Source organism: Ornithodoros turicata, chromosome 10 (assembly GCF_037126465.1).
Source record: "Ornithodoros turicata isolate Travis chromosome 10, ASM3712646v1, whole genome shotgun sequence".
Classification (NCBI taxonomy): Eukaryota; Metazoa; Arthropoda; class Arachnida; order Ixodida; family Argasidae; genus Ornithodoros; species Ornithodoros turicata.
The window spans coordinates 9,467,278-9,483,483 of NC_088210.1; the positions used below are offsets into that span (position 1 = coordinate 9,467,278).

Sequence of the window (16,206 nt, forward strand, 5' to 3'; positions counted from 1 at the left end):
GAAAACATATTGCCATACCGGAGTTACAGTAGGAGGGCATGCCGTGAATTGTTGCGGTATGCATGCAATTACGAGAGAAAATAGCAAAAACACATGCTGCTGACTCATTCGGCCCGCAGTAAGACGCCTGTGACGCATCCCCATGTTTTCCCATGTCACGTGGTTCCAAGGCGTGCAAGGGCTGCGCGTGACGTCACGTGCACAAGCCTCGATGAGGCTTGTGCACGTGAAAATGAAATGTGCACGTGAAAATGTTGATATGCTAAACCGCTTTCGTTCATGATGATTGCAGATCAAGACGAGTGTACGAGACCGACGGCATGCGGCATCAACGCCCTTTGCTTCAACGATTTCGGTTCCTACCACTGTGCTTGCAAGGAAGGGTATTCGGGAGATCCACGAGTGCAGTGCGTCGGTAAGTAAACTTGCTTTCGAATGGGATCACGGGCGGTGTCGATAATTTATGTTGGGAAAGAAACGTTTTCGTCACGAGTTGTCGACAGAGCGCTTCTTCTGAAAACAAAACAAAAAGAGAGAAGTAGAAGAAGAAGAAGAGAAAACAGACACGCAACAGAGCTATGGTGCTACGTTTTCGTGTTCTACCGGGGCTCCCCTCTTGATTTCATTATCGTTTGGTAGAAACGAATTAATGGCGAATTCGGGTGGTCATTTCAGAGCAACTTTTTTTGCCAGATCTCGAGCAGTCATGTTCGCTTGGTCAAAATGAAGCAAATCTCGCATGTTCGCGTGGCGCTTTCCGAGCGCTCGGAATTTGCTAGCTAGCACTTTTTTTGCCCGGTCTAAAAAGGATCGAGCAGCAGATTGCTCAACTGTATCCGGTGTCGTCACATCCGCACTGCAACGGTGGCGAGTGCCTTCATTGGCCCGCATGTTGAGATAACGTCGTTTAGCAGACGACAGAACTCGAAGTCTTGCGACCGCGACGCCCCTAGCGTGATCCAAGTACCTAAAACCGCTAGATTCCTAGCAATCATGTTCGGGTGGCAACGGTCACGTGATCCAGCTCGGTCGCCGACCTAGCAATTTCCGAGCGCTCGGCCGTTTTGCTACGAAATGACCACCCGAATTCGCTATAAGTTTAAAGTGCAAAAATACTCCAAAAGCCAGGGACGAGATAGCCAGACAAAAAAAGTAGAGAACTCCGACTTAACATAACCTTGTTATTTTTTTGTTATATTAAGTCGGAGTTCTCTACTTTTTTACATAGTTAAATTTAAAGTTGTGGAAAATCGTTGCGCTCTTCGGCCGCAACACGCTCCGGCCCCGCAAGTGCGTTTCCGCGCATCCGGAAGTGGGCGAGGGTGTGAAATGACGTCACCGCTCACGTGTTATCCAATGGTCCACGTCCACGTGCAAACGGAATAAAAGATAAAAGTAAACAGTAGGTGCTTGCCGGTGGGCTACATCTGCCTTGTGTGTTTCTGAACGGTGCGACTGTGAATACCTGTGGCTCTGTTTATGACTGCCCTTTATAGCATTTGGATGGAGTATCTTGGAGTGTGTTGTTAGTTACGAAAAGGACACAGAAGATTCGACTGTACGAGAGAGTCATTTACTGGCGGCCACAGCAAGTTGTGTGCTGCAGATGATATCCTGTGTCAGAAAATAAGACATGGTGCGGTGCTGAAGTAGTATAACGTTTGGGGTGAAAAGAAAAGCCAGCCACTTGGACGGAAACGCGGCACGTTCAAATGGTCTTGCATAGAAGGCTTGTGCGGAAAAAGACAACGGCTCATCGTAGACTGCAGGGAGTTTTACTGCCGAGTGTCCGAGCTGTGAACACCAACATGCTCGTCTCACAGCAAATAAATGTGCGTTGAGAAGCAAAGCATCGATGGCCGGCGCTGGATAAAGCGTATCAACTTCAAAATAATAGAACTTATTCGAAACCGCGATTGAATTGTTGCCGCAGAAAATTATTTGCTTGAGGTAGATAATTGATTTTCACCATGTTTGCCTTTATAAAGCAGGCATGCATGCCAATCAAAAGCATCTTAATCAAAAGCCGACCTCACGCGAGATCAGGGGCCCTATATTCTAGTCAAAGTAGTCGACCTCGATTACGTATTGTCTCGCCTGTCATTGGTCATTACGTGAAGAAGGTGTGAAGAACTGTGGTGAATGCCACGTGCCTTTAACCAATAGTCGAGCACATGATCCTACACTCTTAAAAACGAGTTTCACCACATAGCACGCTCCTAGCCATCCATCGTCCCAAATAACAACGTTCTCGCCCCTGATTTGTTGGAAACGGGAGGCGGAGCCTATTTTGGTCATTATGCACGTGCATAATGTTACAAAATAGGCTCCGCCTCCCATTTTTATTGGCTGTAATTGACTGGTGCTTGTTTTGTTTTGTTTCATTTTCTTCTTTTTTTTTGGGAACGCGAGTAAAGGGACGCTCTGGTTTATCGAAACGTATGGAAGTTTTGTCGATGTGATGTTGGCAGAAGAACGCTGATGGGAGAAAGTCTGATTTATTCGTAGTGTGTGCATGAAGCACGGTGCACAAACAAGATTTACGGAGCAAATGTGGCTCAGCTGTTCTTGAACGACTGAGACACCTCATTCTCAGAGGACATGTAAAAAAAAAGCGTTGTGTCACTCATTGATTATATCACCAGAACAGATATATGGCGAATTCCATGTTCGTGGAAGCGTCCTAGCCAAGAAGGTTCATTTTCATTCCCCATCCTCCTTTGATCGTTAGCACCATGACCTGCAGTGACTCTGCACTCTGGTGGCGAATATCTCGAATGTATAGCGACAGACAGTTGACGTTGGCACACCACATTTCGTATGCACACGTGAGAGAAGCCCCTGGCACTTTACAACGAGACTCTAACCTTCGTATTGTCAGATGCAAAAAGAAGTAATCTTACATTAACCTGCGGCCAACGCAAGGCCAACCTTTTTGTACGGATGGAATCTAGTAATTCCGTAGTTAAGCGCATACCAGCTTGCAAGTCTGTGTGCTATGGAGAGAAGTGCTCACTAATTGCGTCCAGGGTTGCCATCAGATGGAGGTCATGCAGTGGCGGGTCCAGGGGGCTGGGCAAACTCCCCCCCCCCCCCAAAAAAAAAGCCTCCAGGCTATGTACATGTCTTTAGCCATACGCTCCTCTCCCACCCGCGATGTGCTCTTCGAGAGAGAAAATCTGCCTCCCATAGTGAGATCACAGTCTAGGTTGCACAACACTGTCATTACATGTCCAGAGGCTTTTGATGCTGATAATTGAACACTCTTGCCAGCGTCACCCGACACACTGGCTGTGCGTTAACCACTTGTTGTAGATGATGTAGTGCACGTGCACGTTTCTACATTTCCCTCTCGCTGCACAGATGTGGACGAGTGCTCGCAGAACCCGTGCGCCGTCGGCAGCCTGTGCTACAACAGCCCGGGCAACTACAGGTGCGAGTGCCCCAAGGGGTACACAGGGAACGCCTACCAGTCGTGCGAGAGGGGTAAGCCGAGTACGACGGCCGCTGTTTGACGTCGTTTGGACGAACTTTGGATGTTTCGATTGCAGACGTCGTGGGCGTGGAATGCGACAACGACCACGACTGTACCGCCAACGCCGAGTGCGTCAATCACGTTTGCCAGTGCAGGAAGGGCTACCAGGTGTCCCACGACCAGAAGAACTGCATAGGTAGGATGCTCTCTGTGATTGTTGGCCCGTTCTGCTTCTTACACGTTGCCTGCCTGCAGACCGCAACGAGTGTCTGTCACGAGGGACGTGCGGAAGGAACGCGTTGTGCGTCAACACGGAAGGAAGCTTCCTGTGTCAGTGCAAGGCCGGTTACGAAAAGATCCACCCGTCTCCTCAGAGCAGGTGCAAAGGTGAGCCAGTGGACAAGATGATGCATGTACAGTGTGTCCGGTGAGAAAGTGTCATTAAATTTCTAAAAATAGGTTTACCTACAGAAAATTATGAGACTGCTTGGAATACATGCAACTTTTGCATACTTGTGGCTGTCAAATTTTTGCGCAAATCTTCTGAAAAAACCGGTGATTCCAGTTGGAATAGTGTGCTATGGCCATTGGCTTCCGAATTCACCAAGAAAAACGTTAGCTCTGCTTGGCTAATTTAAGAGTTAAAATAGCAAGATTAGCTTAATTAATGTGTGACGCAAATGCAAACGGCCTGAATCTGTGGCAAAAGTCTGTGTGAGTGTATTCCAAGTAGTTTCATAATTTTCTGAAGTTAAACTTATCTTTAGAAAATCTAAAGACACTTTCTCACCGGACACCCTGTATAATAATATCTAGGGCCTGACTTTTTAGGGTTAAACCCGTATCCGCCCGATATTTACCCCCCGAACAAAATCTGTAAAATTCGGGTTTAACCCGAATCTACCCGAAAACGTCCGGGTCGCGTGGCACACTCATAAGCGTGCATTAAAATAAAATTTGATAACATTGCTAAACATTAGTTCCATGTTAAGACAAATTTTTATTAAACAAAAAAAAAATCACCCGAATTCCTGACAACAGAATATGCCGTAACAGGATTTAACCCGAATACACCCGAATTTTCAAATGAAAAATATCACCCGATATTTACCCCCCGAATTTGGCCAAAAATAAAACCCGAAAAAGTCAGGCCCTAATAATATCTAATATAATATAATAAATCTCGATTGATTGATTGATATAGAGGGCCTGAAGTTATCAGGAAATTTTTTTTTCTAAATTTGGGTTGTAAAAATCGGGTAAATAAACGTGTCCTCTAAATTCACGCGAATTCGGGTAGAAAAACTTCCAGTGTGCTAAATCCGGGGAGAAATCGGGCTGAGTTACTCAAACTAGCTGGACTGGTTTAGTAGAAATGGTGATGTAATTGTATTTTTCTGCCAAACAAGTTAGTGTGCGTCCCTACAGACGTCTCGGTGAGCGCAGTTTGTCGGGTAAAAATCGGATTTCACCCTACAAAGGCGACCTTCAATTTGGGGGTGCAAATTTGAGCAAGAATCGGGTTAAACCCTAAAAGTTCGGCCTCTAAATATATACATTTAGGGTGTTCATAGGGCCCTGCGTTTTCGGGTTTTATGTTTTTTGAAAATTGGAGGGGGGAAAATCGGGTTTTATTTTGGGAGCTGTAAAACATGGTAAAATCGGGTGATATCGGGTGGAAAAGGTAGATTTCTGGGTTAAAAATAAAAGAAAAGACGCTTCTCGCATTTTTTATTGACATAAAATGCGGAACCGCTGTGCGTGCTGAATGTCCAATGTTAGTGTTTTCGAGTGCCTGTAATGTTGCTGGCTGAAGTTTCACTCTGCAAAGATTTTTTTTTCCAAGTTGCGGGCCTTAAGTTATAGTGATGCAGATTGGGGGGTAAAAACGGGCTTTACCGCATTTGACCTTAAAATACGAGGCTTTCCACTACAGTTCGACAACAGAGCCGTTTATAACTAGGGCCTGACTTTTTCGGGTTTTATTTTTGGCCAAATTCGGGGGGTAAATATCGGGTGATATTTTTCATTCGAAAATTCGGGTGTATTCGGGTTAAATCCCGTTACGGCATATTCTGTCATCAGGAATTCGGGTGTATTCGGGTGATTTTTTTTTGTTTAATAAAAATTTGTCTTAACATGGAACTAATGTTTAGCAATGTTATCAAACTTTATTTTAATGCACGCTTATGAGTGTGCCACGCGACCCGGATGTTTTCGGGTAGATTCGGGTTAAACCCGAATTTTACAGATTTCGTTCGGGGGGTAAATATCGGGCGGATACGGGTTTAACCCTAAAAAGTCAGGCCCTATAATTATAACGCATTATCTCGCACATCTATCCCCCAGATGCCAACGAGTGCGCCCATAGTCCGTGCGGCGCCAACGCAAAGTGCATCAATAGCGACGGCGGGTACCGGTGCGTCTGTCCCGAGCACATGATCGGCAATCCCAAGGAGGCCTGCGTCTGTGAGTGCACTTCCCTGCGTTCCTCATCCCTCTTTACCCTCCTCGCCCTCTAACCTCCTCCTCTCTCCCCACTTGTCGCTGCCTGCAGCTCCGTGCGACGCCGTCGAGTGTGGTCGACACGCGACGTGTCAAGCCAACGGCAGAGAGGCCGCCTGCGTCTGCGACGTGGGCTTCACGTTCAACCCGGCCAATATCAGAGCGGGATGCATCGGTAAGAAAAAGCAATATTGAGCTTGTGATATATTGTATAGTGTATATTGTATATTTAGAGCCTGAAGTTTTCGGGAAATATTTTTTTCTCAATTCGGGGGGTAAAAATCGGGTAAATAAACGTGTGCACTAAATTCATGCAAATTCAGGTGGAAAAACTTCCAGTATGCTAAATTTGGGGGAAAATCTGGCTCAGTTACTCAAACTAACGGTAGTGGTTTGGTACAAATGGTGATGTAACTGCATTTGCTGCCAAACAAGTAAGTTAGTGCATTCCTACCGACATCCCAGTGAAGGGAATTTGCCGGGTAAAAATCGGGTTTCGCCCTAAAGAGTGAGCCTTCAATTCGGGGTGCAAATTCGGGGAAGAATCGGGTTAAACCCTAAAACTTCAGGCTCTATGTATCTTGTATATTTCCACTAGAGCTACAGTGAACCCTCATTAATATGACCCCCGATAATGTGACATACACACTTTATGACCGTTTTTCTTGGAAACCATTCTGCCGCTACGTAAATCTATCTCGTTTGTCTGACAATCCGTTTATCCGACCATGACTGAGATTTTTGTCGCAAGTAGGGCCAAGCTTAGGCATTGTCTTCTCGTTATTATGACCACATCACATATGATCTGCAGAGTAGCCCAGGGAGAGGCTACACGGCTACACACATACCTCAGGCAGAGGATGACATGTGTTGAAGTAGGGCACCAAGGTTTGGGATGACTCCTGATGTTGTTGACCTCGGAATTACTCATTGCGCTTTTTTTAGACTGCCAAAACACCGTAGTGCTTAAAACAGCAGTGACCACGAGACCAGGTCACACTGTGCTACTGCTGCTGTTGTGCACATAAGAATGGCCGGAACGAAGCGGTCTCTGAGGCCAGCAGATAGTGCATTTCTCGTTAGTATGACAGTTCACTTTATGACCAAAATCTGCAGGAATGGTGGTGGTCATATTAATTGGAGTTCACTGTACTACATTTATCTATTTAAAGGTACTGTAAAGCAGCACCGATCAAATGTCATTTAGGGTGGCTATTCGATAGTCCAAGCCACCAGGACAAAAACTGTGCAAGTTGCATTCCAATCGACGGTGCAGTTAATTAGAAAATTACAATTAAAGATTACGGGCAACACTGTACTAGGTATTCGAAATGAATCCGTCCTTCTGACACATACGGCGGCAACCACATTGCATGCGTATAACACTGGACCCGACATAACAATCCACCACAATCCACCATAAAATCCGCCCCTGCGATCCACACAACGATCGACATCTAAGGATAAACGGATAAGCGAACTGAAATAAAATGCTGAGCCGTTGAAAAAAATGTGTCAGACGTTCAAGAAGCCAGACAGCGTCGGGACTTGTTTGTTCACAGAGAGTTTGTTCGTTCGAAAGAGGCCGCGAACAAAAGGAGCGCGCAGGCGCAGCAGAGAAGTAGGGAGAGCCCCCATCGAACAGCGGCCAGCACTGGGTTACTTCGCAAAAACAGGGGTTAACAGGTTAAACTGTTAACAGGGGTTTCAGAATGCATAGGTAAACAGGAAAACTAATAATATGGTTAGTAAAATAACGAAGTCCCGATGTCACAGTGTGTAATACCAATTTTCAGTGTTGCCCGCTGTACAGGGGGCTGTTTGACACCAGGCGTCGCACCGCTCCACTACGCCGCATCTTTCATGGCAAAATAAAAATATTTATAGCGCGTTGTCGGTCGTATGGTTCCGCATATGGTATTTAGAAGTAACAAAGTCTCTAGTCACATCACCGGCATATCATGCTTGTCCACTGCTTTACAGTACCTTTAAGATAACCTCAGAGGACCCGAGGGCATTACGTGAGTGGTGAGCATACGTACGGAATGTTGTTTCGCTGGCTACAACAATATAGTCAACAGAAGGAACATAGTAATCGGATAGTAGCTGAGGATGGAATGGAATATACATTCGCGCAAGGCAGGAATGTCGCACTGCAAGAGTAGGCAACCAGAAATGAAGTAAAGGCAACACAAAAAAGCAATACAACAAGTCACACGTCATCTCGTGAAAAGGAATTCAGTAATTGAATAGTAGCTGAGGATGGAAGTTAATACATCTGCACGAGGCAGCAGTGTCACAGTGCAAAGCTAGACAACCACAAGTGTACGTAGGGTTCTTCGTTTTCGGGTTTTATGATTTCTCAAATTCGGGAGGGAAAAATCGGGGGGCTATTTATACACGAGAATTCAGGGATAAATCGGGCGCTATGATCTGTGTTTGATATGTCACCGGGGAATTTTCCGGTGGAACAAAAGGCATATGAAACGAGCCAAGGCTGTGACACGGGGACGAGAAACAATAATCCTTATATTTCCGCTCGTAACTGCGGCAGTGAATGACCGCGGTATTCAAACACTTGCTCTAGCTCCACATAAGCTCGTCTTTGGCTCCTGCAGGAGGGGGATCATAAAAGGAGGACAAATAGGTTGTCACAAATAGCTCTCTTTGCCGATATTATGATTCACTTTTCCGACGATTTACAGAGAACAACAAGTTGAAGGATCGCGAGGATTTCGGGTAGATGCCGGGTTTTATCCGAATTCTTGAAAATTCGTTCATTTCATTTCATTTATTTACTTTAAAGACCCTTGTGAAGGGATTTACACTCGGTTCGGGGGGGAACTGTCATGAAAAATCTGGTTTAACCCAAAAACGAAGAACCCTAAGTATACATAGACCCTGAAGTTTTCGGGTTTTATATTTTTCCAAATTCGGGGGGTAGAAATCGGGTCAATAAATTGATGTCGAAAATTCACGCAAATTCGGCCAGAAAAATTACCATCGGACTAAGTTCGGGGAGAAATCGTGCATTATTGTAGAATAAACGTTCACTGTACCAGCCGTTTATCCAGAGTGCCAGAAGTAAGGGGCAGTCTCATATTTTGTGAGAAACTAATATGTCGATGCCTTGAGGTGCCTAGCCTAGGTGCAGTTCTACAGGTAGAAATCGGGTTTAACCCTAGACAGGTGAACCTCAATTCGGGGTGCAAATTCAGGGAAAAATCGGGTTTAACCCTAAAACATCAGGGTCTAAGTGTGCATAATGGAACACGTGCACACTTTGCGCAGACGTGAACGAGTGCGACGTGAACCACGGGCCGTCGGGTCTGTGCGGACAGGGCGCCATTTGTTCCAACACGCCCGGCAGCTACCGCTGCTCCTGCCCGCCGGGCTTCACTGGCGACCCCTTCCGCTTCTGCGAGGACATCAACGAGTGCGACAGGATGCTGGGTCCGAGTGGACTGTGCGGAGAGGGTGCCCTGTGCGCCAACACCATGGGCAGTTTCAGCTGTTCCTGTCCACAAGGATACTCTGGCAACGGACGCGTTCGCTGCCACGGTAAATCGTGTTTCCGAGTTCTCTCCTCGACCCGCGCACTGTTTTTAGCGTGATGTTAGACAGCGGACGATCGAACCAAATAATCACCTAATTAATTTCGTGGGTTGCGTTCTACGATGGATTTCTGGAGTTGCTCCTCGTATTTCAGACATCAACGAGTGCTCCCAAACATTTGGTCCAAATGGGAAGTGTGGCATATCTGCCGTCTGCACCAATTTGCCAGGCAGTTACCAGTGCAGGTGTCCTCCTGGAACGTCGGGTGACCCAGCTGTACGATGTAAGAACACCTGACCATCCTTCATGAAAAATACAATTTTCTCGATGTGCGCTTCGCAATGTGCAGGTGTTCAGTCGGTTCAGTGCCAAGTGGACGATGAGTGTCCCGGTCACTCGGTCTGCAGAGACCATCAGTGCTACTGTCCAACGCCGAACTTTGGAAACGACTGTAAACGTACGTCTGTTCCCCCGTACCAGTTTGGTCATGTCTTGAATGGGTTCCTCACTGGGTGTTTTGCAGATCCCTGCGAGGACATCTTCTGCGGAACGCATGCCCAGTGTCGACTGGACCACAGTGGCCGACCTGTTTGCGTCTGCGCCCACGGGTTCACGGGACAAAGTAACAGTCTGCCTGGATGTGTTGGTAAGACTTGGCTTTCCATGAACGACGACGACTTTATTTTGAGGCGATGAATGGGGAGTTTCATCGCCATGGCGATACTCTACCCCATTGGTGGTGGTGATGTGGGGAATGAAATAATGAGCTCCTTCACAATAAGGATCGAAGCCCTACGGTGTCCGTGAGTTGGACACGTTAACGACCATGTTTACTGGAAAAGAGCCGTACGAGCAGTCACAATATGATGACAACGTTTTAGATAAATGCTTACAGAAGTTATTCTAATGATATGCAGGAAGTCCAACAGTGAAGCCTTCTTGAATGTTCACAAGCTTGTGAGTATATTAAAGAAGGCTTCGCTGTTGGATTTCCTGCATATCGTTACTCTCCTGGGCGCTGGTTGCTTTCTTCACCCTCCTGAAAGGTTATTCTACCGAACAATCACTGCATAAGCACTTGAAAGAACTGATGTTCTGAGGCTGGAACAACATAGAAGGGAGAAATACATACAAAGCTTTTGAGGATTTGTATGTATTTCTTCCTTCTATGTTGTACCAGCCTCAGAACATCAGTTCTCTCATGTTCAACAGTTGCTGCCTGCGTCGATCCCGTCGTATGAATGTGTGTATGAGTGAGCGAAAATGTACGAGTGAAAGGAGGATGACTGAGAGAGAGTAGCTGGTTTGTCCCTTCAGATGACGCACCCTGGAAGTCACTGAGGAGGCATGTTAGCTTAGCTCAATTGGTAGAGCCCTGGACCGGTAATCCAGAAGATGTGGGTTCGAGTCCTACAGCTGGCTAACCTTATCAGTGACTTTCATCTTTCGGCATAAGCACTGCCGACGAATAATGCATCGGCTAGGGAAGACATGCATAAGTGCACCATTGAAGACTATATAATTTGTAACATCTTCATAAATAATATCAATAATTTCGTGTGTGTGTGTGTCTTTTTTTCTTTTTCATTTTCAAGTTTTCTTGCACGTGTAGTCACCGTGGAAGCTCACTTTCATTGCAGATATTGACGAATGCTCTGCCGACAACCCTTGTGGACAAGGTGCGCTGTGCAGGAATCTGCCCGGGAAGTACGAGTGTGTGTGTCCTCATGGCTTCGAAGGAGATCCGTACAGAGGGTGTCTTGCCAGAGGTAAGTTCACCTCTGTTGGTCAGGGCAGCAAGATGCTAACTGCTGTTCTTAAAAGCACGATATCATCATTCATGACCGTATATAATGCTGCCCTCGAAGGCAGATGACGTTAAATATCGCGCATGTACGACGACTGCTGCAAGGGCGTCTTCGTTTGGGCTCGAGGCCCAACACACTGACAATAGCATGTCCTAGCATTCATCCTTGTCAAGAAAACATAGCACAAATCAGGAGACAATAAATGGATCTATGAGCCATCTAGGGACGCGTCACATTAATTTCTGCTTCTACTTAAGCCTCACTCACATGCCTGTACCAATTCCGCAGAGCAACAAGTCATCCACGGCTGTTCATCATCACGGCCCTGCCCCCCCAACGAAGAGTGCATATCGATCGACGGCCGAAACCAGTGCGTGTGCAAACGCGGTTTCACGTACGACGTTTCGATAGCACGATGCAGAGGTAAGCTGCTTTACGCTCGTCTTCACGATCGTCGATAGGGCCCCTGGCTTCCCGTAAAATTTCGCGGAATTTTCCTTTTCTCGCTGAACCTGCTGTTTCCGCGGTGTGTATTTTTGCGGAATATTCAGCACATTATTATGATTTCAATCGGTCTGCTACATTCTTATGGGTTAAGCCCGATCAGTCACAACTCCAATGCCTGACGTGACTGATGCTGCTGGCACTTGCACGGTCGAACGCGCTGCGATGAAAGAAAGTTTGACTGGAACGCCTGGAGAGAAATTGTCAGAGTTATGTGTAATTTTCTTTGTGCACTAAAAAGTTACGAGTATAGCTCGAAAAGCGTGCGGGACGAGTTGGTAAGCAACCTTGAGAGAATGCCGCAACTTTTTTTTTTCCTTGTTTTCTCTTGCCCCCAGAATCCCCCAAATTTGTAAGTTCTACTTCGATTGAACGTTAATCTTCCGCCGCAGAAAGCTAGGCTTTAATCATCGACACGCGTACCCTTTGCAGACATCAACGAGTGCTCCGAGCTGAAGGACAGCTCACCGTGTGGAATCAATGCGTACTGCATGAACTTGGAAGGCAGCTACTTGTGTCAGTGCCCGCACGGCCACGTCGGGGACCCGTACGCGGTGTGCTACCCCGAAGAGATTGAGTGCCAGAGGGATAACCAGTGCCCCGGAAACACCATCTGCATCGTGGACAGGTACCAGAAGGGCGTCTGCGGCTGCAAGGCTCCCTTTGTCCGCGAGGGAGAGTACTGTATCCGTAAGTATTGGCAGTAGTAACGACGCCTCGCAGTTTCTCACTCGCGGCGCAAAACTTCCAGTGGTCAGCAGGAACTGTTCCACGACCAACCCTTGTCCCGAAAACCAGGAGTGCATCTACACTGGAACCAACTACGGCTTCTGCATATGCCCCAAGGGATTCACCCTCGAGGCCACCGGGTTCTGCCGAAGTAGGGATAGATCGCTGTTGCATCATGCGACAGAAACGCTGATGACGCATTGTCATGTGCTTTCAGACATCAACGAATGCCAAGAGATCAGCGAGTGGGCTCCGTGTGGGGCTAACGCGGAGTGCAGGGACCTGCTGGGCAGCTACCAGTGTTTGTGTGCGCCCGGCTACACAGGGAATCCAAGACAAGGGTGTTCGCCGATACGTACGTACCACTTCTCTGCAAAATGTCTTGCTGTAGTAAACTGAACAACCGAGTGTTAAGTATGGCGTCATTCGTGAACTAGTTAGATTTCTGTCGATTGGATGGCAAAGAACAAACACACACACAAAAAAAAGCTTATATATGTATACTATACATAGGGCCTGACTTTTTCGGGTTTTATTTTTGGCCAAATTCGGGGGGTAAATATCGGGCGATATTTTTCAATGGAAAATTCGGGTTAAATCCCGTTACGGCATATTCTGTTGTCAGGAATTCGGGTGTATTCGGGTGATTTTTTATTGTTTAATAAAAATTTGTCTTAACATGGAACTAATGTTTAGCAATGTTATCAAACTATATTTTAATGCACGCTTATGAGTGCGCCACGCGACCCGGATGTTTTCGGGTAGATTCGGGTTAAACCTGAATTTTACAGATTTCGTTCGGGGGGTAAATATCGGGCGGATACGGGTTTAACCCTAAAAAGTCAGGCCTTAACTATACATAGTACCAAAACGCTGACGTTTCAGAAACGTACCTCTGCATTCTTGAAATGGGGCTGACCGTGTTTGGCTTAGAGATATGCTGTCCACAGCAACAGCTTCACCGGTCAAGTGGATTTTCTTTTGTTTGAAAGGGTTTGAAATTTTGTTTGAAAGTCTGAAATTCCCCCGATGACATATCAAACGGAGAACGTAGTGCCCGATTTCTCCCCGAATTCTCGTCTGTAAATAGCACCCAATTCCCCCCCCCCTCTCCCGAATTTGAAACATCGTAAAACCTGAAAACGAAGAACCCTAGAGATACACTACATGTCCTTTTCCTTGGCTTTGGTCTCTGTTGTTCAACCTCTCCCCACTCAGATACACGGGACGTTGTGATGTGTTCCTTAAAATTGTGTTGTAACGCAGGAATCCGTTGTCGTGGAGCCTCCGATTGCCCGACCAACGAACAGTGTTCCCAAGGGCAGTGCCAGTGTTTGCCTCCTTATATCCTCGAAGGGGAAGATTGCAAAGGTACGCTCACCTTGCATGCAAAATATTTTACAGTGAGTACAACAAGCTTTATTCTGAACAGATCCATGCGCTTGGATTCAGTGCGGCCAATTTGCCACCTGCGCCATCACTCCGGCCGGCCCACAATGCCAGTGCAACGCGGGCTGTACGGGAAATCCACAAACTGGTTGTTGGGGTGAGTGACACACTCCTTCCCACCATAATACAGTAGCCAACCGATTTTTCGAACTTGGCGATGACGGGAAAGAAGTGAATAATACGGCAGTCTGAAAAATCTGACGATCACTAAATTAAACTTCATTTCACCTCAAGCGCACTAAAGAAGTCTGTATTTGTGCCATGCCGCATGTGTCACATGCATGTGACGATATCTGCTTGTCTTTGGACAAGCGCAAAGTTCAAGAGCAAGCGCGAGTGTTCGTCATGAGACGAAAGCAGGTGGACAGCGACAGCGTGGCCGAAACAGAAACTCAACAGGCGTGCCGACTCCCGAAAGTGCCAGTGGTACTGCCACCATGGCATTACCAGCAGTACGGTTTGAAAGTTTTAGAGCAGTCGAAAGATGAAAGATGAAAGTCACTGAAAAGGTTAGCCAGCTGTAGGACTCGAACCCACATCTTCTGGATTGCAGCCCTGGACCGGCAATCCAGAAGATATGGGTTCGAGTCCTACAGCTGGCTAGCCTTTTCAGTGACTTTCATCTTTCATCGTCAATTTCTTAGGCAAATTGAGGCTTTGTATGTATTTGTCCCTTCTATGTTGTTCCAGCCTCAGTACATCAGTTCTTTCATGTTAGAGCAGTCTTGCCTGGGATTCCAATTGCGGATCCAATCCAAGCGCACAATCCAAAATCACAGTTTTGAAGTTGCTACTGTAGTGCCCAAAATAGTCGTATTGGTGCTTGTCCTCAAGTGTTTTAGTCCGGAAAATCATGCTTTCGGACTTTGATCTGACAAAAAAAAAAGTAATAAAGAAGCATTAATTCTATGGCAAATGCAACGGTCTCCCACATGGGGGTCCCCCTAATCTGCACCCAAAAAATCGGATGGCTGCTGTATGTACTCCTGACACGTGGACAGTCATCAGGGATTTTTTAAATCAATGGTCGTTGAACATGCGTGTGGCGCCACCAAGTGTGGAACTTGTCAACTTCTCGAACACCATCAGATCCAATGTTCTCTGACAGATTCACACGTTACGCACTTGGTGGCGCTATACACGCGTTCAATGACCGTTCGTTTCAGTGGTCATTGAAGACAGTCCATATGTGACAAATAATTTCTGCGACTCGCGTAACACGTCTCTTTCCAAAGATATCAACGAGTGCACCTCGAACCTGCCCGTGGATCCCAACGGGCCTTGCGGAGTGGGTGCAATCTGCATAAACGAAGTCGGAGGATTCCACTGCGAGTGCCCTTCCGGAACAACGGGGGATCCCTTTACCACGGGCTGTGAGTTCAAAGATATACAAGGTTATTCCACGGAGGGGAAAATACTAATTCGTGATTCGTTTAGGTCAAGGAGGTGCCGGGTGCAAGTTGGACGAGCAATGTCCTCGTAGCGCCATCTGTGACGCTAAAGGAGGAGTTTGCTTCGGTAAGCAAGCACTGGAAGGTGGTGTTGTTTTGTGCGTTATTGAACTAAAACTCGACTCACATATTTCGGCCAACTGTGCCTAATGCACACAGCATGAAACACTATCCAAGCTGCATGGGAGAGGCATCAAGTGTGTAGAACTGCAGCATGCAGTGTGCACCAAAGTGATGCCATCTTGATACAGAAGGCTGTCTCTCACTCCTTCACACGTAGACATGTAAAGTCAGGATGTCAGTCAGTTGCCGGAGACGATTTCAAACGTAGGCTTCCACTGGCTACAAGTAGCTGCCCATATGGCTGATAGCGACTTGTCTTCATAGCTAAGGCTGCTGAAGCATGTTTGTGATTGGTGGTCTCTTAATTGTTACGTCACCCTGCTTATGCAGTCGGGCTCTATTTCTAGTTGGTGTTGACCATGCAAAGACACGGAAGCAATATGCAAACGTATTGCACACACAAAAAGCAATACACACCATGTGGTTAGACTTTAAAGCTATACAAAGTTAAATGGTCCGACATTTTGTCTCAAGTACGACATTGTGTGTTGCGGGTCTCACATTTTCAAACGCTGCCACACTGATCATGCGTGAAGATACATTTCACTTTTGAGCACAAGAACACAATATTATTGATGATGTGTAACGAAAATGATTGATGTTTTCG

General features: G+C 46.6%; 1 protein-coding gene across 2 annotated transcripts in view; it reads left to right on the top strand.

The window, feature by feature from the left end:
- The window catches only part of LOC135370150 (uncharacterized), a 185,475-nt gene that overhangs the window by 70,329 nt on the left and 98,940 nt on the right, over window positions 1-16,206 (top strand). The window contains exons 10-28 of one of the 2 annotated variants that reach the window (XM_064603843.1): window positions 293-415; window positions 3,364-3,486; window positions 3,552-3,671; window positions 3,731-3,862; window positions 5,825-5,944; window positions 6,033-6,155; window positions 9,272-9,541; window positions 9,690-9,818; window positions 9,885-9,992; window positions 10,059-10,181; window positions 11,176-11,304; window positions 11,632-11,766; window positions 12,280-12,537; window positions 12,599-12,727; window positions 12,794-12,931; window positions 13,843-13,947; window positions 14,009-14,122; window positions 15,261-15,398; window positions 15,463-15,543. In XM_064603843.1, the coding sequence (XP_064459913.1) occupies window positions 293-415; window positions 3,364-3,486; window positions 3,552-3,671; window positions 3,731-3,862; window positions 5,825-5,944; window positions 6,033-6,155; window positions 9,272-9,541; window positions 9,690-9,818; window positions 9,885-9,992; window positions 10,059-10,181; window positions 11,176-11,304; window positions 11,632-11,766; window positions 12,280-12,537; window positions 12,599-12,727; window positions 12,794-12,931; window positions 13,843-13,947; window positions 14,009-14,122; window positions 15,261-15,398; window positions 15,463-15,543 (2,598 nt within the window). Of the gene's footprint in view, window positions 1-292; window positions 416-1,784; window positions 1,833-3,363; window positions 3,487-3,551; window positions 3,672-3,730; window positions 3,863-5,824; window positions 5,945-6,032; window positions 6,156-9,271; window positions 9,542-9,689; window positions 9,819-9,884; window positions 9,993-10,058; window positions 10,182-11,175; window positions 11,305-11,631; window positions 11,767-12,279; window positions 12,538-12,598; window positions 12,728-12,793; window positions 12,932-13,842; window positions 13,948-14,008; window positions 14,123-15,260; window positions 15,399-15,462; window positions 15,544-16,206 lie in introns of those variants that run through there. The other variant, XM_064603844.1, reaches the window with a different exon arrangement.